The sequence below is a fragment of the Lontra canadensis genome, unplaced genomic scaffold (genome assembly GCF_010015895.1).
Source record: "Lontra canadensis isolate GAN:19392208 unplaced genomic scaffold, GSC_riverotter_1.0 scaffold2, whole genome shotgun sequence".
Classification (NCBI taxonomy): Eukaryota; Metazoa; Chordata; class Mammalia; order Carnivora; family Mustelidae; genus Lontra; species Lontra canadensis.
The window spans coordinates 62,608,105-62,630,368 of record NW_022630996.1 but is presented as its reverse complement, the minus strand read 5'-3'; the positions used below and the strand labels follow the sequence as shown (position 1 = coordinate 62,630,368).

The 22,264-nt window shown below is 39.1% G+C and overlaps 1 protein-coding gene across 2 annotated transcripts; it reads right to left on the bottom strand.

The window, feature by feature from the left end:
• Nucleotides 1-1,525: 1,525 nt before the first annotated feature.
• On the bottom strand, nt 1,526-21,488 carry SAMD9L (sterile alpha motif domain containing 9 like). 2 transcript variants are annotated; one of them, XM_032875113.1, is made up of 3 exons: nt 21,325-21,488; nt 17,581-17,780; nt 1,526-6,591 (listed from the first exon to the last, which is right to left on the bottom strand). In XM_032875113.1, the coding sequence occupies exon 3, from the start codon at nt 6,569-6,571 to the stop codon at nt 1,814-1,816; it is 4,758 nt and encodes a 1,585-aa protein (XP_032731004.1). In that variant the 5' UTR covers nt 6,572-6,591; nt 17,581-17,780; nt 21,325-21,488; the 3' UTR covers nt 1,526-1,813. The 2 variants fall into 2 exon arrangements, with proteins under 2 accessions (XP_032731004.1, XP_032731013.1); XM_032875122.1 differs by lacking the exon at nt 17,581-17,780.
• Nucleotides 21,489-22,264: the final 776 nt, after the last annotated feature.

The window sequence follows — 22,264 nt, the reverse complement described above, 5'->3', positions numbered from 1 at the left end:
AAGCACTAGCCATCTCTTGCTTAGAGAGCGCTTTCCTTACTTCACAGTTGTGGCCATTCACAGTATGGTATTTTTGAATGACAATCTTGTCTACAGAATCATGGTCATCAAATGTTACAAAAGCAAAACCCCTCTTTTTGCCACTGCCTCGGTCAGTCATGATCTCAATCATTTCGATTTTCCCATACTGTTCGAAATAATCTCTTAGATGATGTTCTTCAGTGTCTTCTTTAATGCCACCAACAAAAATCTTTTTCACAGTTAAGTGGGCACCAGGTCTTTGAGAATCTTCTCTTGAGACAGCCCTCTTTGGTTCCACAACTCTTCCATCCACCTTGTGTGGCCTTGCATTCATGGCTGCATCCACCTCCTCCACAGTGGCATATGTGACAAACCCAAAGCCTCTGGAGCGCTTGGTGTTTGGGTCTCTCATTACCACACAGTCCGTAAGTGTTCCCCATTGCTCAAAATGGCTCCTCAGACTCTCATCGGTTGTTTCAAAGCTCAGACCTCCGATGAAGAGCTTCCGCAGCTGTTCAGGCTCTTTAGGAGACTCTGACTTAGACATGACGGCGGTGGGAGGGGAGACTTTAACAATGCTTACTCGGCGGCGTCCACGGGCAGAAAGGAGGAAATAGGCATCTTGATGACAAGAGGAATTGGGTTTGAAACCTGAAATACCTAAGTAACTTATAAGGAGATATGAAGAAGTAGATAAATAAACATCTATTTGTTAAGTATTTGACTTAATCTACACTGGCATGTGTTTCGCTTTATAAGCAATGGATAGCTCTTAAAATCCAAGCTCTGGAACACTGTTCGATGCCCTTCTGGCTGGTTTAAGTCTAGGGGCGAGGTTCTGGGATGGCAGTCCTGGCACTGGAAAGTTGGGAACGCATACTGCCATAAGGAAGTTATCTTAGAAGTCAGGCATAGGTTATAAGGGCCAGGGAAAATTTTCTGGTGGAGCTGATTCAAACTGAGTTATGATGGACAAAGCAGAAGAATCATATGGAAAGTGTTGGATGAAAATAAGGGAATATTTGACAGAGAGAACAGCACATAGCACAGGTTGAGAAATAAAAAGGGAAAAGATGGCAGGAGACAGGAGAGATGGGCTGTAAAGAACAGGTGAAGTTAAGACCATGTTGACAGGAAGCAAGAGTGGCCAAAGAGAGTTTTATCTGTAAATGGGAGGAAGAGGACAGAGGGAGTCCAAGCTTGTGACTACTTTGTTTTCTCTTCTCTTCCCCCTCCCTGAAGCAAGAAGTTGGGAGAAGGGCAAGGAGTCCAGGAATTGTGTATGTATATGTATAGGGGGAGGGGTGGATGGAGGAAGAGAATGAAATATTTACTTCCCATGCATTTTTATCGATACCAAGATGAGGTAAGTGGAACACTGGTGTGGCTCCCTTGGTTTGATTTCCAAAAACTGAGGAGGAGCTTTTCCTTCCATAATCATCTTATTTAAATCTCTACTTTCCCATTGAATAAAATAATTCACAATTCAGAATATTCACAAGGGTGATAGAATTAAAACAGATTTTATTGATCTACAACCAGTTATGATATGACCAGTGGATACCAGCTGAATATATTAGTCTGAAAATGCATTTTAAAACATTGAACAATCAACTCTACTGTGTGCCAAGCTCTGTGTGTAGACACATTTCATGCCATCAAAAACCTTATAGTTCATAAAAGCAAAATCTGTGATTTACAGGTAAGCTAATGTTATCAAAATGCCATGAGAATAGAGAGAGGGAAGAAAATCATAGATTATGAATAAATATATTTGAGTTAATGTAGCTTCTTAGATTATTTCTATGTCATATGCTTGGGGGCCTTCAATGGAAAATCCCAGGTAGAAGGACACTCTTTCTATGTTCCCACCATTTCTGAGTGGACCCGAATAAACAGGTATCACTGGTATTCTAATTTTGTTCTCTGTTCCGTACTCTACAGAGATCAGTTTGCCTTCAGCTTGACCAGTTAGACGACACAGGAGGTCTTTGACTTCTTTTTTTTTCCACGGGTCTCCGCTTGGCAAGAGGGAATTTACATTTTGTGCTTTATTTAAGTATTGCTCTATCTCAGCCTTGCAAACAAGACTGTGGAGCCCCTTCCTCTTTCCCAGATAAAACAGAGTGCTTGCCTGCTTGGACCTGCACATGCTTCTGTATTGCCTCTTGAAGGTTCTGTTTAAGGAAGAAACATACTTTTCCATGAGTTTGGAATCTTCATCTAGTTCTTGATTTTCTGGCCAGAACAGAAGGCAGGCCAAAAAATAAGGGTCTGGATATTGATGACTTGATCCTATGGATTGCAACACTTCTCGGAGCTGTTTTTTCAGTATACTAAGCGGTTGAATGAGCCTGGAGTGAGGTTTTAGGCAATTAAGAATAATGTTGGCTAAAATGAAATTTAGTTTCTCCCTTTTCAGCTGCTTATTTGGGTTTTGCTGCAGTAGGGAAGAATATTTGTTCACTATACTTTCCATGTTGGCTGCAGCATCTCTGCGATTTGGATGAAGATATTCCAGGAGTCCAGAAAACCTATCTGCTCTCAAAGCTTCTAGACCTTTCCTGCAAGTCTCCTCTTGGTATAACTGATTCTCCTTGTTTTGTGGCAAACCGAAATCCAAATAGCAGAAAAGTTCCCCATATTTCCTGAAATAACGAGTGATTTTCTTGTTTAATGAGATTTCTCCTGTTTCTTTTTGGGTGTTCCTCATTTTCAAAAGAACAATATAATCTGCAAGAAAGTCAAAGCACCTTTTCAAATCTGATTGTAAATTTTCTAAGTAGGATGTGAACTTGCTAAGAGCCAAATAATATTCACATTTTGGATCTGTGGGACTCCTCCCCTTTCCTGATAAAAAGTCTACCATATCTCTTTTAGATAGTCCATTTTCTTTGAGGAAACAGGGTGTGAGCTGGAGAATCTGAATAGCGTAAAGACCAACTTCTATTTCACCGATGAAACCGACCGTGTTGTATGTGTCATATTTTCTTTGTAATTTCTGTGGTGTCCAGGCCTCCATTTCACAGGCTTTCCTCTCAGCTTGTTCTTGGGATTTTTTAAAAGCTTTTGAGGCATTTTCAGCAGCTTCCAGGAGGGATATTAGATCATTAACTGTAATAACCTTAGCATTTTTCTTTTCAGCCAACCACCACCTGATTCGACTTTTGTAGACTTGACCAAGGGTATCTGAGATATAGGAATTTTTAGGTGCTCCCTTTTTGGCCTGGTTTGCCCAATCCAGAGCAATGCTAAAATTTTTCTCTTTAATGTAGAAATATCTCGCTAAGGCTTGACAAATGAACGCATTTTGTGGGAATCGAACAGTCCCAGCCACCAAGACCTTTTCGATTTCTTCATTCTCTAAAGCTTCTATTAATGGGGCAAACAAAGTGTCTGTTTCATCCCCGTACTCCTTGCGCTGTCTTGTTAGCAGAAGAGTTTGCACGTCGTGTTGAAATTTTTCTCTTCCTATTCCACTTTTATAGAATAAATCCTCCTTTAAGATCTTTAGTGCAATTTGACACGTATTCAAGTTATAGCTTTTTTTCAGTTCTTTCAGACAGGAGATGGCAATCAATGGATGAATGATGCGCACACCTGTGTATCTCCCAAAATCTGCAACTTCTGTGTTTATTAGAAGTGTAGAATAAGCTCCCATCTTGTCCTCTAGCCTTTCAGGTTCCCAGGGGGTACTAGTGTGTGTGATTCCCAAAAATATTTCACACTGTGATACTGAGATTGTAGAATCAGTAACATAAGAATTGAGTAGAGCCAGGAAAGAAATGAGTTGTCCTTCCTTTCTGTCCACATTCTGTCCTTTTAGGATATTCCGGACTACCTTTTCTATATACATTTCATTAAAACTTTTTTTCAAGATCATGAAGGAATAAAAGTTTTCGCAGTTTTTGTGTTCCTTTTCAATTTCTTCCAGTTTGGCCTCAAAAGCTCTTTGTTCCTTAGGAGAAAGTTGGTAGGTTAGGGCAACACTGTCTGCTAATTTTGCAGTTTTATCAGGATTCTGGGATCTCATGCAGTTTAAGATAATTACCAGTGTTTTTTCATATCTCAAACCCTTGTCTGCTAAAATGGAATCGATGGCATTCTGCAGGACATAAACGTTTTCCTGGTCTTCAAAATCATCCACAAGGAGGAGTACGGGAAAGTTATCTTCATGGCTGGTTGCCTTATAGGTAATCAATTTGGTCACTTGTTCTACAATTTCTCCAAAATCAGTTGTTTTGTTTTTTAACACAGCACATCTAAAGTTTTTCTTTAGGTCCCAGAGAATATTCATGGCCAAGGTAGTACCTCCACAGCCTGGGTGGTGATAAAGATTGATAAGTTTTGCAAATACTGGTTTAGGAGAGTCTGCCAAGCACTGTATCAGATCTTTAAGCTTATCGTAACTATCCCTTTTGACAAAAGCTGAAGAATAGTTTTGAGAAGAAAAATAGAAGTTCCACCAGGATACTTTGCCACCTCGATAAAAGTGTTCTTCTTTTGATGTCTTAAATTCTTGGAATTTAGATTTATCTTTCTCTATGTCAGTGTCTTTACACTCATTTTCACAGAGGATTTCCAGTGCAGTCAAGACATCCTCTTCCTTTTTCTCTAAGATAATTGAAGAAAATCCATGGGAGGGCAAAAATCTTCTTGATGATTGAGTCACTGGTTTTAGTTTAAGGATAGTACTGTTTATGATTTCTAAACTTAAAGTGGAAATACTGTGGTTCGTTAATTCTTCTGCTGTTGTCAGTCTTGTTTGTAGCAGATCTTTCCATTGTTGATAAATCTGTGAGTTTACACAGATACACAATATATTTTCCATTCCTTTGAGAGCTTGGTAGAAAGCCCAGAAAGTTTCAATGAGGGGATCTCCTGGGCTTTCCACTGGAGAGAATAATAGAAACACTACCAAGAATTTCCCCCTTGTCATTATATTTTCATCTGTGAGAAATAAAATCAGCTTTCTGACTTCAGAAGCTCTTTCTCTGAGCCATAAATGTGGTTCTAGAGGCTTATGGCTCTCATTTTTCAAGTCTGACCTGCCATTGCAGAAGATCCAGCTGGGCTGATCATAAAGATTCAAACTCGAAATTTTCTCCCTTATGTTACTTGTCTTTTCTTCAAACTGATTTGGAAAGTGAAGATTTGCTACTCGACCTTTTTTGTAAGCTTTGACCACACCCTTGCTCAGAGATTCAGGGTCAAACTCCAGCACAGCAAACAATTTCATTTCCTTTAGAAAATCTAAGTTCTTTGTTTCGTTTGGATGGCATTTATTTGTTACAAGAATGTACCAGCTATAGTATGAATTATCCAGTGAGTCTCTGTTGCCTATGAGAAGTTTAACCAGCTTTTGTCCTTCACTCTCCTTCTTATTTGCCTTCACCTCATATTCTTCTTCAGCCTCTTTTCTAGAGGCTACCACTGACTTCAAATTTTGTAAAAATTCTTTGTAAACTCTTTCTCGTTGCTTGACATTGGCCAGGATATCCTTAGAGCTGGGACCGTCTCTCACAAACAGTGAAGGATCTTGGTTTGGTTTCCATGTTTCATTTTTACAATTTTGCATCTTAACTAAGAAATATTTTTCTTCACATACAGAATGTTTTGGAATAACATCTACTTCAATGACAAATCTGTCTGATGGTGTATTGTTCTGCAGTAGGACTTCCACAAACCTTGGCTCCCGAATGCACTTCTTGGCTTCATTGATCTCATTTCCTTCAAAGTATTGTCTGATCATTATATTAAAGTGGTCAATGAAGGCATCCTTATCAGTGACTTTCACACCAACAATTTGTCCGTGTGGTTTGTTCTTGACTCCAAAATGGATAGTGCCATTGGTGCGTGAATTCATACAAGCTGACGCAAATCGAAAGACTTCATTGCTAAATTTCATCTTAATGTCATTTTCTGTGGCTGCTTCTGTATTTGTGAGGGCTTTGAACTCATGTATTGGGTCTATGAGATTGAGTGGGCCAGTTTCAGGTTGTAGAATTCTATGTTCTATGTAACGTTGGCTGTTATGGAACTGATCAAAAGGATATGGCATACAAGTCAAGTGTTTAGTTTGTAGCTTATCCTCACTTCGGTCTTCAGTGGTCACTCCTTCACTTAAAGAATCTTCTTTCATAAGAATCGATTCTTGTTCTTTGGTATCTCTGATCTCTCTGAGATCATGATCAGTATTGGATAACACTGATTTTTCCTCTTCCTTTTTCATCTTTTGTGGTTTTTTTGGGTGTTCTTTTTTGAAGAGTTTTGTATGATCTAATTGTCCAGAATCCTGATTGTTACTTTCAGAGGAACTGTTAGTCAATCTGTCATATCTACGTTTTATTAAAAGTGCTGGGCCCCGTGGTAGCCCCATTTCTCTAAGGTCATTCTCAGTTAATTCCTGCAGGACTAATCCAGTTATTTCTTCAGTGAGCAGAATCTGCCCATATTTTTCATCAATCTTAAGGACTTCGGTTACCCATTGTTTCACATGCTCTTTGGTCCAGTCGTTTATAATTTCAGGTAGATTTACTTGTTCACTCATTTCAATTTGCAATTTTCTTCCTTGGGAAAAGTAATAGAATAAGTATTTTAGTATTATATTTTATCATGGAAATCACGTAGTGAATTATGTATGTAATTTTATATAAACAACATATACAAAACACTGTTTATATAAACAACATATACAAAACATATACAAAACATTTTATATAAACAACATATACAAAACACCCTTTCAAAAGGGTGACTTTTGAAACTACTTGATACTTATTTTTAATGTTTTATAGTCCCAATTAGTGCCCTTATTTCCAAGATGATTATAATTGTGAAGCAGTAGCTTCTAACTAGGGTGACATGTGCCTTTATTCATATAGTAATTTTCCTATTTAGGCTTAACTTTGTGAAAGTTGGGTTTTTATAACAAACCCAGAATCTTAAGTAACATAGACGTTGGTTCCCATAGCTGAATATTGCAAATGAACTTTAGAATATAAAACTGGATAAGTGGGAGGTGCCTGGCTAGCTTAGTCAGTAGAGTGTGTAACTCTTGATCTCAGAGTTTTGAGTTTGAGTGCCAGATTAAGTGTAGAGATTAATTAAATAAAGAAAATTTTTAAAAAACTGGATAAGTAGAGATGGGTTGGGGAACAGGAACCTCCTTTCTTGACTAGGAAGATGACCATCTTTATTACACAGTGATGAAGCAACCAGTTAACTCATCACCCACTCTCTTTTGGAACTCAAGCTGTTAGGCCACCAAGGTGGAAAGAGATGAGGCAGAAAAATGTCAATGTAATCAATTTGGTTGGCTAATTCTTGTGGCTCTCAGAGGTACCAAAAGAATTAGCTGTAGTTCAAACTGGCCTGGCCTGACTGAAATTAGATAAGGAAAATAGTATGAATTTTTAACTTTGTTAAAACAAATTCAGCCTATGTAACAACATTTTTCTAGATATGCTTGTTGAGGCAAGTGAAACAAAAGCAAAAATAAACTACTGGGACTCCATCAAGTTAAAAAGCTTCAGGGGGTGCCTGGGTGGCTCAGTGGGTTAAACTTCTGCCTTTGGCTTAGGTCATGATCCCAGGGTCCTGGGATTGAGCCCTACATCGGGCTCTCTGCTCAGAGGGGAGCCTGCTTCCCCCTGTCTCTCTGCCTGCCTCTCTGCCTACTTGTGATTTCTCTCTCTGTCAAATGAATAAATAAAATCCTTTAAAAAATAACAATAAAATAAAAAGCTTTTGCATAGTAAAAGAAACAATCAACAAAATTAAAAGATAACCTATGGAACAGGAGAAGATATTTGCAAATGACATATCTGATAAAGGGTTTATATACAAAATATATAAAGAACTCATGCAACTCATTACCAAAAACAAAACAAAACAAATAATCTGATTAAAAATGGGCAGAAGACATGAATAGACATTTCTCCAAAGTACACATACAGATGGCCAACAGACACATGAAAAGATGCTCATCATCATCAGGGAAATGCAAATCAAAACTATAATGAGAAAGAAGAGGAAGATGGCAGCAGAGTAGGAGCACCCTAGTTTTGTCACATCCCATGTACACACCTGGATAATTATTAAATCATCCTAAATACTGTAGGAATCAACCAAAAACAGCAGAATACACATTTTTCAAGTTCACACATAACTTTCTCCGGAAGAGATCACATATTAGGTCACAAAACAGGCTTCAACAAATACAAAAAGATTGAAATCATCCCATGCAACTTTTCTGACCACAGCACTATGAAGCTAGAAGTCAATCACAAGAAAAAAGTTGGAAAGATCACAAATACATAGAGGTTAAACAAACAAACATATAGAGGTTAAACAAACATGGGAACAAATGAAAATGAAAACACAATAGTCTAAAACCTTTGAGATGCAGCAAAAGTGGTCCTAAGAGGGAAATATATGACAATACAGGCTTATTTCCAAAAGCAAGAAAAATATCAAAGAAACAACCTAACCTTATACCTAAGAAGTTAGAAAAAGAACAAACAAGGCTAAAGCCACCAGAAGGAAGGACATAATAAAGATTAGAGCAGAAATAAATGCTACAGAAACTAAAAACACAATAGAACAGATTAATGAAACCAGGAGCTGGTTCTTTGAAAAAATTAATAAATAAAGCAAACCTCTAGCCAGACTTACCAAAAAGAAAATAAAAAGAACCCAAGCCATTCACCATGATCAAGTGAGATTTATTCCTGCATTACAAGGTGGTTCGGTATTTGCAAATTAGTCAGCATGACACATCACCTTAGTAGAAGAATGGATACCTGGGGTACCTGTCTGGCTCAGTTGGTTAAGTGTCTTTTTCTTGATTTTGGCTCAGGTCATGATCTCAGGGTTGTGGGATCCAGTGCTGCATAAGGCTCTGAGTTGGGCATGGAGCCTGCTTAAGATTCTCTCTCTCTCCCTGTGCCCCTCCACCCTTCCCGCCTCCCCAACAAAAGAAAGGAATGGATAAGAACCATATGATCATTTTAGTAGATGCAAAAAAAAAAACAAAGCTCTTGAAAAAGTACAACATCTATTCTTGATTAAAAAAAAAAAAAAACAAAAAACCTCTCAACAAAGTAGGTTTTGAGGGAACATACCTCAACATAATAAAGGCCATATATGAAAAACCCACAACTAATATCATCCTCAATGGGAAAACTGAGAGTTTTCCTCCATGGTCAGGACCAAGACAGGGAAATCCACTCTTACCACTGTTATTTAACATAGTACTGGAAGTCCTACCCACAGCAATCAAACACAAAGAAGTAAAAGGGACTCAAATCAGTAAGAAAAAAGTAAGACTTTCACTATTTGCAGATGACATGATACTCTATACAGAAAACCTGAGGGCACCTGGGTAGCTCAGTGGGTTAAACCTCTGCCTTCAGCTCAGGTCATGATCTCAGGTTCCTGGGATCAAGCCCTGCATCAGGCTCTCTGCTCAGCCTGCTCCCCCCTCTCTGTCTGCCAGACTCTCTGCCAACTTGTGATCTCTCTCTCTCTCTCTCTCTGTCAAATAAATAAATAAATAAATAAAATCTTAAAAAAAAAAAAAAAAACTGAAGGACTCCACAAAAACAAAAACTGCTAGAACTGATAAAGTCAGTAGAGTTGCAGGATACAAAATTAAACAGAAACCTGTTACATTTCAATACAGCAATAATGGAGCAGCAGAAAGAGAAATTAAGGAATCAATCCCATTTACACCAAAAACAATAAGATACCTAGGAATAAACCTAACTAAAGAGGTGAAAACCTTGTACTCTGAAAAGTATAAAATACTGATGAAAGAAATTGAAGGTGATACAAAGAAATGGAAAGACATTCCACACTCATGGATTGGAAAAACAAAGATTATTAAAATGTCTATAATACCGAAAGAAATTTACACATTTAATGCAATCCCTAAATGTCCCTACCAATAGCATTTTTCACAGAACTAGAAAGAATAATCCTAAAATTTGTGTGTAACCACAAAAGATCTTAAACAGTCAAAGCAATCTTGAAAAGAAAAGCAAAGCCTGAGGCACCATAATTCTGGACTTCAAGTTATATTACAAAGCTACAGTGATCAAAAAAGTAATGGCAATGGCACAAAAATAAACACATAGATCAGTGGAACAGAATGGAAAACCCAGAAATGAACCCACAACTACATGGTCAATTAATCTTCAAAAAAGCAGAAAGAATATCCAGTGGAAAAAAGTCTCTTAAACAAATGGTGTTGGGAAAACTGGACAGCCACATGCAAAGGAATGAAATTGGACCACTTTCTTACAGTGAACAAAAATAAATTCAAAATGCATTAAAAACCTAAATCTGAGACCTGAAACCACAAAATCCTGGAGGAGAACACAGGCAGTAACCTCTTTGACATTGGTTGTAGCAACTTCTTTCTAGATATGTCTTGAGAGGCAAAGGGAAAAAAGCAGAATAAACTATTGGGACTTCATCTTCTACACAGTGAAGGGAACAATCAAAAGAACTAAAAGACAACCTACTGAATGGGAGAAGACTATCTGATGAAAGGTTAGTATCCAAAACATATAAAGAACTTTGGGCTCAACACTGAAAAAATGAACAATCCAGTTAAAAATGGGCAGAAGACATAAATAGACATTTCTCCAAAGAAGACATCCAGATGGCCAACAGACACATGAAAAGATGTTCAACATCACTGATCATCATGAAATATGAATCAAAAATCACAATGAGATATCCCCTCACACCTGTCAGAGTGGTTAAAATCAACAACCCAAGAAATAGGTCAGGATGTGGAAAAAGGGGAACCCTCTTACAATGCTGGTGGGAATGCAAACTGGTACAGCTACTCTGGAAAATAGTATAGAGGTTCCTCAAAAAATTAAAAATTAGAACTCTATATGATTCAGTAATTCCACTACTGAGTATTTACCCAAAGAATATGATAACACTAATTTGTAAAGATACACGCAGCTCTATGTTTATTGCAACATTATTTATGATAGCCAAATTATGGAAGCAAACCCAAGTGTCCATAGATAGTTAAATGGATAAAGAAGATGTTGTATATACACACAATGGAATATTACTCAATCATAAAAAAAGAATGAGATCTTGCCATTTGCAACAACACAGATAAATCTAGAGGGTATAATATATAATGATAAGTGAGAGAAATCAAAGAAAAACAAATACAATTTGATTTCGCTCTCATGTGGAATTTAAGAAACAGAAGAAAAGGACAAGGAAAAAAGAGACAAACCAAAAAAATAGACTCTTAACTACAGAGAACAAACTGGTGGTTACCAGAGGGGAGGTGGGTGGGGAGATGTGTGAAGCAGGTGACAGGGATTAAGAGTACACTTATCATGATGAGCACCGAGTAATGCACAGAATTGCTGAATTACTATATTGAACACCTGAAACCAAGATAACATTGTATGTTAACTACACTGGAATTAAAATTATATTGCAACTTAAAATGAAAAACAAACAAACAATTTCAGCCTAAATTATTGATATGAGACTAAATGGAGCTCCCACAGTTATGTACTTTGCTGAATTTCCAGAACTGAATATCCTGGAACACCCTCGAGCAGGGATTCTCAACTCAGGCTGAGCATTAGAATCACCTGGGACTCCACAGTCTGATAATTTAGTTGGTTGAGGGAGTGGGTGTAGAGTTCAAGCCTTAGTACTTTTCAAAATCTGTCAGTGTCATTCTCTTGTGCAGATGAGGTTGAGAGCAGTTCTCAAAATACAGCCCCCAGATCAGCAGCATTAGCACCACTTGGAAGCACGGTAAAAGCGTAAATTCTCAGGACCCACCCCCAACCTCGTGAATCAGAACTAAAAAGGGATCAATAGAATGGTTTAAATAAGGGGAAACAGGAAGGTGAAAATATTATAAGGATAAATAGATTAAAAGCATTAAGTATCAAACAGAACAGAAGTATTAAACTATAAAGAGAAAATACAAACATTTAAAAAGATCTGTAATTTTTTAAATGAGATTTTAAGATCCTAGTTCAAAAAAAAAGATCGTTTTAAATGAAAGATATGAAGATCCTAGGTTTTTATAAAACAAGTCACAAAGTCTAGCCAAACTGTAAATTTGACCTTTCTATGTTTGGGGTTTCTTGCAGAAACTTTTCCAGAGGGTCTTTTTTTTTTTTAATATTTTATTTATTTGACAGAGTGAGAGAGATCACAAGTAGGCAGAGAGGCAGGCAGAGAGAGAGAGAGGGAAGCAGGCTCCCTGCTGAGCAGAGAGCCCGATGCGGGGCTCGATCCCAGAACCCTGAGATCATGACCTGAGCCCAAGGCAGAGGCTTTAAACCACTGAGCAACCCAGGCGCCCCCCAGAGGGTCTTCTTGAGGTCATATCTGAAGGGTGAGCCAAACTTAAGCTCCAGCCTATAGCCTTGTGACCAGCCAGAGAAGAAACTCATGCCGGTCGTTTATGGTATGAATACCATAAGCACTTTAGAATGATTTACCTGTCTATAGGCAGCTACCGCTGGGCACAGCAGCTTCTGCTTGCTTGCATAAAACTTTTCCTAGTGCCTTAGTATCCTGAATCCTCTTAGTCACTATGGCTTCATTCTGCAGGACATACCTAGTCCTGAGCCAATTAGCAGAACTATAAGCAACTGGCCAAGGAATGTTATAAACGTATTTTGGATTATCAATTCCATTCACTTACAGTGTATAGATGGAAGAGGTCTTAGAAATATCGCAACCAGAGATAAATATCATTTGTTTATTCCCTCGACCAGTATTTATTCACCAATATTTATTGCTTAAGAAACTGGTGGTGACCCAAAGAGATGTGAAGTTCTTTATAGGACTGATAGTCCAGTGGAGAAAATTTTAAAAAGGAAGAACCATACACACATATATTCAACACAGCTTATCATGACAAACCGTGATAGCGCTTTGTGTGAAACGCAATAAGGGGCAAAGGACTGTGGGATCTGTGAGGAGGAGAGGAGTGCCACCAGGAGCAAAGTGGGGACACTGGGCAGGTGAAGTGAAAGTAGAGCTTCTGGAGTAGGGTAGGAGGAAGGTGGAGGGAGCAAGTCTAGGGGACAGAGTGAAGGGAAAAAGGAATAGTCTACTTGGTGGGATTTCCAAAGCCCTATCCAGTGGGTCCAAGGAGGTGGGTGTGGTGGTGTTCTGCAGTGGGCTGTCCCTGCCTCTGCCCCCAGAGCCAGGTGCTGGTCCTGCCAAAGAGAATTCCTGGGCAGAGGGAATTCCTGACTAGGAGATGACTCCTCGAATGCAGGAGCCTGGAGACTCATCCCTGATCTTTCCTGTCTCCTCTGCAGAGTCCCTAAGTGTCATCTCAGATAAGACTGAAGGGAGAGATTCTGCCTTACCTCTTTACAAGCACTATATGGAGCCAATAGGATAAGCAGTTATTAATAAGCATATTCCTAATGAAAGATTTTTTGAAGTCACTTTGGAGAAAAGGCTAAATAAAAAATGACTACTGTATTATTTTTAAATTTATTCTTAAAATGTTTCGTACCTTAAAAATTTGCTGAGTACTTGCTTTTTATATATTTTAATATATTTTGACCCCTTTTCTGTAAGCAGCTGAGGGGAAGAGGCACTCATACCCTCAGACACTATTCTCATCACAATTTTTGGTGGGTCCCTAGACATCCAGATGTTCCTTTAATACACTGGACTTTCTCCATCTTGACTGCCTCTCATCCAATGACCTTGACCTCCCTGCATTCCACTGTTATGGTCACACCATTGACCTTACCACAAACTGCTATGGGTTGAATTGTGACTCCTCCCTCCCCCCCCAACAAACTTCTGTGTTTGTGATAGGTGAAATAGGGTCACTTATGTCAAGGGGATTAAGATGGAACCAGGAGGCCATTAAGGAGATGGCCTTATGCTTGTCCTCACTGGTAGAACCATAGAAAATATTCTAAAGGCTCAATCCTAACACTTGAATTTGCTACTTGCTAGCAAGAGGTTTTGCTTAGTGATAGCCTTAGCAATCAATTATATTCAGTCAAGAATGGTTTTCTGCCACCAACACGAATCAAAAATTCTTTTTGTAAGCAATGTGTATAGGCATTCCGTTTATGCCTGAAAAACCTCTGACTTTCACTTAGTGGGACACCATTTGGGTGACTACCCAAAATCTGTGTACCCCAAATTGCAACTCACTGATGTCAAATAAACTCTCTTGCTTAATGATCGCCTCCTGCCAAGTTTAGGTTGTTATGACAAAGTCCTAGCCCCAGTACCTTGGTATGTGACCTTTTTGGACATAGGGTAGTTGCAGATGTTAACATGAAGCCGTTAGAGTGGGCCCTAATTCAATATGACTGGTATCTTTATAGGAAGGAGGAATTTAGCCACAGAGGCACACACACACAGTGAGAATGCCACATGCAGAAGAAGGCAGAAATTGGGGTGAGCTCTAAGCCAAGGAATGCCAGAGGTTGCCAGCAAACCATCAGAAACTAAAGGAGAAGCAGGGAATTCATTCTCTTTCATAGCCCACAGAAGGAACCAACCCTACTAACATCTTGATCTTGAAGACTTCCAGCCTCCAGAGCTGTGAGACAATACATTTCTGTGGTTTAAGCCACACAGTTTCCTGTGATACTTGGTTACAGCAGCCCATTCAAACAAATAGAATCACCAATGGCTACAAGCCTTCCAGCATCTCAAATTCAAATATCTCCCTCTCACCAGGATCTGCTGCTCCTTTGACTCACTACCTTTATGTTATTTTATTTTTTATTTTATTTATTTATTTGAGAGAGATTTTATTTATTTATTTGAGAGAGAGAGATATAGAGGGAGCAAGGAGGAGCAGAGCGAGAGGGAGAGAATCTCAAGCAGATTCCCTGCCTAGTGGGGAGCCCCACATGGGTCTGGATCTCATGACCCTGAGATGATGACCTGAACCAAAATCAAGAGTTGGATGCTTAACCGACTAAGCCATCTAGGCGCCCATAGACTCACTACCTTTAGTACTCAATGTCTAATATTTCTTTAACACCAAGACTTGTAACTCACCAATTCTAGATTCTATTACTTTCTCACTCCTGCCCCCCATCCTTGCATCTCTTCCTGTGTCTCCCTGGTAACTAGCTTGATTTTTTTTTCCCATTCATTATAATCACGTGCTTTCTCCTCCCTCCACTTGTACTCTGCCAATGTCAGGACCATGGCTGGACAATGACCCTCTATATCCAGGTTTCACTTTAAAGTCATGACCACTGTCCTCCAGTGGACTGTTAATGCTCTGAGCTACCATACTGTTTCCTTGCTGTATTCACTCTCTCATTGTCCAAAATGGCTATTTCACACATTCTTCTCTCTCATCAAATCTCCAATACCTCCTCAGCGTTTTCATTTTCCCTTGTAACCCTACTTCCTATTGCAACTGGGAAGTTAAACCTTAAAACCACATCTACCACTGTCCTGCTTCATGACTTTTCTTCTGTTACTAGGTCCATACATTCTATTTTAGTTTCTGTTCTCTGAATGGACTGTCCATACCTCTTTCTCTGGAGAGGAGATCCACACATCTCCAGGCATCTCCTCTGGAGATGCTCTCATCACTCTTCACAGACTTGCTCTGTCGAGATCTGGGGCAATCCAGGTCTATGGCAATATCTTTTCTCTTACCTTGTCCCCTGGCCACACCAAATATTATAAGGAAAAGCTATAGATTTTCTCTTCTGATTTATTTTATTTTTTTAGATTTTATTTATTTATTTGAGAGAGAGAATGAGAGAGAGAAAGCACATGAGAGGAGAGTGGTCAGCAGGAGAAGCAGACTCCCTGCTGAGCAGGGAGCCCAATGTGGGACTTGATCCCAGGACTCTAGGATCATGACCTGAGCTGAAGGCAGTTGCTTAACCAACTGAGCCACCCAGGCACCCTCTCTTCTGATTTAGCTAGTGATTACAGCAATTCCACTAGATTCCAGCACTCTCCAAGAAGCAACACATGAAGGGTTTCCTGCTTATCAGCTACTAGATGCTCAGAGATGTGTGTGTGTGTGTGTGTGTGTGTGTGTGTGTGTGTGTTGTGTGTGTGTGTTGTGTGTGTGTGACATGCGGATGGTGGGAAGGCTTGTCTTTATGCTACCTCCAGGGAGATAGCATCCCCCTCATTTTCTCCTTTATTGTTTGACTTCTGTTAGGAACCACAGGGAGATGGGAGCACTCTTCTTAAATTGGAATGGCATTTGTCCTCCCCAAATCTATCTTTTTATCTCTGTCCCACAGGTTCTCCCATTGTTCAAAGATGAAGACCCTTTATAACATCAAAACATTTCTCAGCAGCTCACTGCTATGATGGGAGCTGAGAAGCTACATAATGATTTGAAGTTACTATATATTTGGTAGCACTTTCACATGAATTTTTCATCTAAGTCTACGATCCATATTTGGCTAGAGCTATGTACTTAATTCAAGGTGACTATGATTTGGGGAAAACATTTTTAATAATGCTTTGGTATAACTCTGTGGCCTAATCAGTATCTTCAAACTTGTTTGGGGTGATGATTTGTTAATATTTATATAAAAATTTAATGTATTTCACTGTTCTGAGGCTTACAAAAGCCTTCATGAACATTCTTTGATTTGATTTATATCCTGGAGTGTTGGCATATTTTTTAAACATGAGGGACATTTATGTTGGCAAGAAGATACATAGTGTAAATAAAGGGGAAAGGGTCAGGAAAACAATATCATGATCAAATGTGCCTCTTCTCAGCCAACCTGTTTTCACTGTGTAAGACCATGGGACAAGAAGCAGTGTTGTCTTGGTTAGGTCTTTCTAGCCTCCAGTGTGTTCCAACTCTAGAAACACTTGGCACCACAGTTGCTGGAAGGTTTTTGTTTGTTTGTTTGTTTTTTGTTTTGTTTGATTTTTTGTTTTTTTAAGATCTATGTATTCATTTGCGAGGGGAGGGAGGGGCAGAGGGAGAGAATGAGAGAAACAGACTCCTTCCTGAGCACAGAGCATGACTCTATCCCATGACCCAGAGATAACGACTTGGGCTGAAATCAAGAGTTGAACGCCCAGCTGACTGAGCCACCCATTTTTTTTTAAATTTATTTATTTGACAGACAGAGATCACAAGTAGGCAGAGAGGCAGACAGAGAGAGAGGGGGAAGCAGGATCCCTGCTGAGCAGAGAGCCCGATTTGGGGCTCGATCCCAGGACAAAGCCAAAGGTAGAGGCCTTAACCCACTGAGCCACCCAGGTGCCCCTGAGCCACCCATTTTTAAAGAATTCTACAGTCAGGGGGCACCTGGGTGGCTCAGTGAGTTAAAGAATTCTACAGTCAGTGCAAGTAACATCTAGTGATAGATAAATATGAAAACAGAAGATTTCTCATTCCTTTTAGAATCGTTTCATTAGAAGTAGCTCATGTGCACTTGAAAATACATTCACTTTCGAAGTTCTGTTTTAGTTTTTAGAATTCATTTTTTAAAGAAATCTTTTAAAGCAAGGTTTTAGAGCTTTTGAAGCAGGTATTTATAATTAGAAACTTACCAGGGGTTTTCTGAGAACTTCCTTTTTATATCAGCAACTGGAAATTGGTCTTTATGAGGTTCTTTGATGTCAAGCTATTAGAATAGTTGCCTTTTCTTGAAAATTTGCAAGATTCATGTCCTGGAAAGCAGCTATGTATGGAGTAAAGATGCAGGCAGAACCAATCTGGTCCTTTTCCAGTTTTGCCTTTTGTTAAGAACCTGTTACATACAAAGAAATAAAATGATATCACAGAAAATTAAAATGTAATTGATGGGACTGTTGCTTAGGAAGTGTTTATGAGACAGATTTTTCCCCTTAACTTTTTTTTTTAAAGATTTTATTTATTTATTTGACACAGAGAGAGAAAGATCACAAGTAGGCAGAGAGGCAGGCAGAGAGAGAGGGGGAAGCAGGCTCCCCGCTGAGCAGAGAGCCCGATGTGGGGCTTGATCCCAGGACCCTGATATCATGACCTAAGCTGAAGGCAGAGGCTTAACCCACTGAGCCACCCAGGTGCCCCTCCCCTTAACTTTTTATTGTGAAAAATTTCAAATATATAGAAGAATGACGAAAAAAACATCCTCCACCAAGATGGCATCCCTTCCTATATTTAAATACTTTTAATAAATTAGATAAACATCCAAAAATACGTTGCAGGCATTCTCTTTCCTCCCACATTGCACATTCAATGTGGACCAAATCCTGTAGTTGGGCGGTCTCTTTAAAACTCGTCTGACCACCAACCACCACCTCCAGCACTACCAGACTACCAGCCGGTCCAAGCCCCCTCCGCTCTCCTGGATGACAAGAGTGGCTCCCTCACTTGTTTCCCTCTTGCTGTTATTGATCCTGCGGGGGACTTAGGCAAAAGAGCAGCCAGAGTGGGCCTGTACAAATGGAAATAACATGCCAATATTCTGTTCAGTCCCTCCAGTGGCTTTCCATTTGACTCAGAGTGAAATCCCCGCTCCTTACTATGAACTGTCAGGCCTCGCATGACCTGGCACCTGGCTACCCCTCTGATACCACATCTTACTTTCGTTTTCCTTTCGAAAGCTGGTCCAGCCCCCTTCTTTTTCCTTGCTGGCTGAACCTGTTACTGCTTCTGGCCTTCTGCTCCTTTTGTCTCCCTGGGAGGTCCCTGGATACTTGTGGGGCTCCTTCTCTCCCTTCCCTCAGGCCTTTCATCTCTATCTTCTCACTTCTTATGCTTGGCCAGCCTGCAGGCCACTTTATTCCATCTCCAGTATTTCTGATCCCTCCTCTGGTTTCTTTCTTTCTCTTTTTCCCTCCCTTTATATATACATACTTAAGATTGATTACAATAAAGTATTCCACATATTTTTACCCGTTTATCTTGTTTCTTTTTCTGTCCCCACCCATTATTCTGTATACCACAAGAGGACAAGGATTTTGTACATTTGTTCATTTTGTTCACTAGTTTACAGTGCCCAGCACAGAGTAGCTACTTAACAAACATTTGTTGAATGAATAACACTTTCTCAGGGTAGTTTAAAATAAGGAATTTTTGAAAACTCTGGAGTTAGCCATGTCTGTGCATCAAAGACCAAAGGACTTTGCTCCTTTCACTAGGGCAATTGGATCACTAGGGCAACTATTTCACTTGGCTTGAATCCCAGACAGAAATCTAAGAATATTTGTTTACTGTGTTGCTCATTAGGCCAGAACTAACTCTAGCTTCAATCATCTGGTCACAAAGAAGGGAAAGGAAATTTTGTCAAAAGGAAAGAACACTTAATAAGTATGTGTCTCCTGCAGACGTTCACAACATCCTGTATTATTTCTGCTGTGTCACTCACAGTTCCCAAATAAGGTCATTTTTCATACTGGGCTAGGCCTCTCTTGTGGGTCCTCCATGTCGGATGGAGCCTCAGTACCTCTGCCATTCTCATTTGCTGCCAGTGCTCTGGAGAGCTGGTCTCTTGGGGAGGGTCCTACCCCCTTCCACAGACATGCTCTGTTCAGATCTGCGGCAATACTTTCTCTTAGCCAGAGTCTACTTTCAGTACTTTAACCACCTCCCCTCTCTCTGGATATCCTAAAGACTGAGAGGACAGAGTCCACATTCTCTCTTTCCTTTTAGACAGTGATTATTTCCAATAAGACCCAACATTCTACAGTTTTTGTTTTTGTTTTAATTTTTAGTGAGCTCTACACCCAATGTAGGGCTCAAAGTCACAACCCAGAGATCAAGAGTTGCATGCTCTTCCAACTGAGCCAGTCAAGTGCCCCTTTTAAATTTTTTAAAAAGTTTTATTTATTTATTTATTTATTTATTTATTTATTTATTTATTTATTAAGGCCTAACATGCTAGAAATGAAGCAGCACATCAGGAATTTCCCTCTGCAGTGAGTGCATCCCTTTTTCTTACAGCTTTCAGGCCTCTATACATGGCCAGTGACTCACTGTGTGGTGATTTTGGTGTTGAAAGGGGGAATTTCATGCCATCTAATAGATGGCAGCTTTCTCTCACTTCTTTTTGTTCAGATTCTGCCAACGGATACCAGGGAAATAGAAACATTCTTCTCAGCCAAGCTCACAGATATTTATTCCCCAAATTTGGAGCCTTCTTTTGTTAAATGGAAAAATCAGCAATACCTTGTCTTAATATGATATACTAAACTCTAATACTATCCTTGGACCCAGTATAATGTCAAAAGTTTCTCAACCTCCCTCTTTGGCTTACAACATATACGTTATATGTTGCACATATAACAATTTGAACCTATTATATTCAATAATACTTTTTAAATAGTTCATACTCTATCAGTTATAAGAGCACCTGCATGCATATTGTCAGAGCTAAGTAAAGATCAAAATGACTGGTATGGACAACATTTGAGATTGATTTGACATAACTCGGGCCCTCATCTTCCTGTTTGAAACAATTATAAACACAGATTCTATCAGTAATAACATTAACTATTGGTAAGGGAGCTAAAGAATGCCATTCTCTAACAATTACTCCAGTTTTCTCTCTTTAGTATTGAACAAGAAGCACCAAATCATCAAAACACTTAGGCTCAAGCACTGGTGCCCACCCAGCCTCATCTCAGGAGGGTCCTCGGGGCCCCCCAGGTATCAATGCCCTGAGGAGTTCTGTTCTATAGGACTCTTGGAGCCGACCCCTGGGGAAAGATGCTGTAGAATCCTGATTCTAGTCTGGGAGGGCTACACACACCCCCTCTGTAGGTCTGACGAAATGAAACCACACACAAAGAAGTTAAGTTTCATTTCCTGAAGTTAACTTTCCGTTTCAGTTTTTAACCAGATTGCTGTAAGAGAGAATGTGAAGGAAATTCTTACAAAGCAAAATAACACTTTGGAGAGTCTTCTCTTTGACTAAAGGTAAAACTTCTAATAACATCTTAAGTTATGGAAGACAGAATTTTGTATAATTGCACATGACCACAGGTTCCTTTACAACCTTTAATGTTTATATTCCTGATTTTTCTCTGTTGTCCTTCCCACTAAGCTATACAACTCAGAAATGACTGCTCACCACTCTGAGTACAAGTAACGGTACATTTCTTTTTAGAGGTGCATTTACAGAGTTAGCCTCAGTTAAATAAGTCAGTATGTATTTAATCCACTGATATTTCTAAGTACTTTCAATATCTTTACAAACAATCATTTATCTAGGAACACATGTGTTCATATAAAAAGTACAGCTGGAGTTTAAAAAAAAATAGCTGTCCCATTGGCAGAAAATATAAAGGTCTAAGGATGCAGTAACTTACCAGGATTTTCCTGAAAACTTCCTTCTTTTTATGTCAGGAACTTGATTTAAACTTCGTTAAATCGCAGCTGATTTAGCCTTCATTTTCTTAATCCTTTCCTTATGGCCAGGAGACAAAATGACAAGGTTCTTTTGAAAAACTAAGCAGTTAAGTTGTGGAGTTCTCTGGTCTCTGGATTCTCTGACTCCTCCTTGGAGGGTGTGTAAGATATGCAGTAAAGAAACAGAATGAGGAAGTAGGAATGCAGGGAGTTTCGGTTTGGTTAAGAATGGTTTATTTGGATCTGGAAGGATGTAAAATATCAAAAAGCTAACATCACAGAATTATCAAAAAATTTGAAACATTGTTTAGAAACTGTTCATCAGACAGAATTTTAAGTAATAAAAGTTAAGAAATCCCAGTAGGAGAACACTTACAGAAAAAAAATATATAAATACAGGGGAGAACAAAATCTCCGTGTAGTCTAAGCACCTGTTATGAGATGAATTTTCCTCCTCCAAAATTCGTATGTTGAAGTCCTCACAGAATGTGACTGTATTTGGAGATAGGGTCTTTAAAGAGACAGTTAAGTTAAAAGGAGGTCACTAGGGTGGGCTCTAACCTAACATGTCTGAGGTCTTTGTAAGAAGAGATTAGGACACAGACAAACACACAGAAACAGAAAAGACCACGTGAAAATACAGGGATAAGAGAGCCATCTGTAAATCCCAAAGTTGTCACACCAGTTTATACTCCGTTAGTAAAGTGGATTAAAAATTATCCTTATTCTACATCCTTGTTAACTTTTTTTAATGAGACTTTCTAATTTTTTGTCATTCAAGTCCATGTGAAATCATATCTTATTGTGGTTTTAATTTCCATTTTCCTCATTACTGATGAGGTAAAAAATGTTTACAATGGTACAAAAGTGATATGTGTTCAGTAAAAGCCATACTTTGAA

Excerpts from the sequence above, each read along its gene's own strand:
- SAMD9L (XM_032875113.1), bottom strand. The coding sequence starts at position 6,571 with ATGAGTGAACAAGTAAATCTACCTGAAATTATAAACGACTGGACCAAA.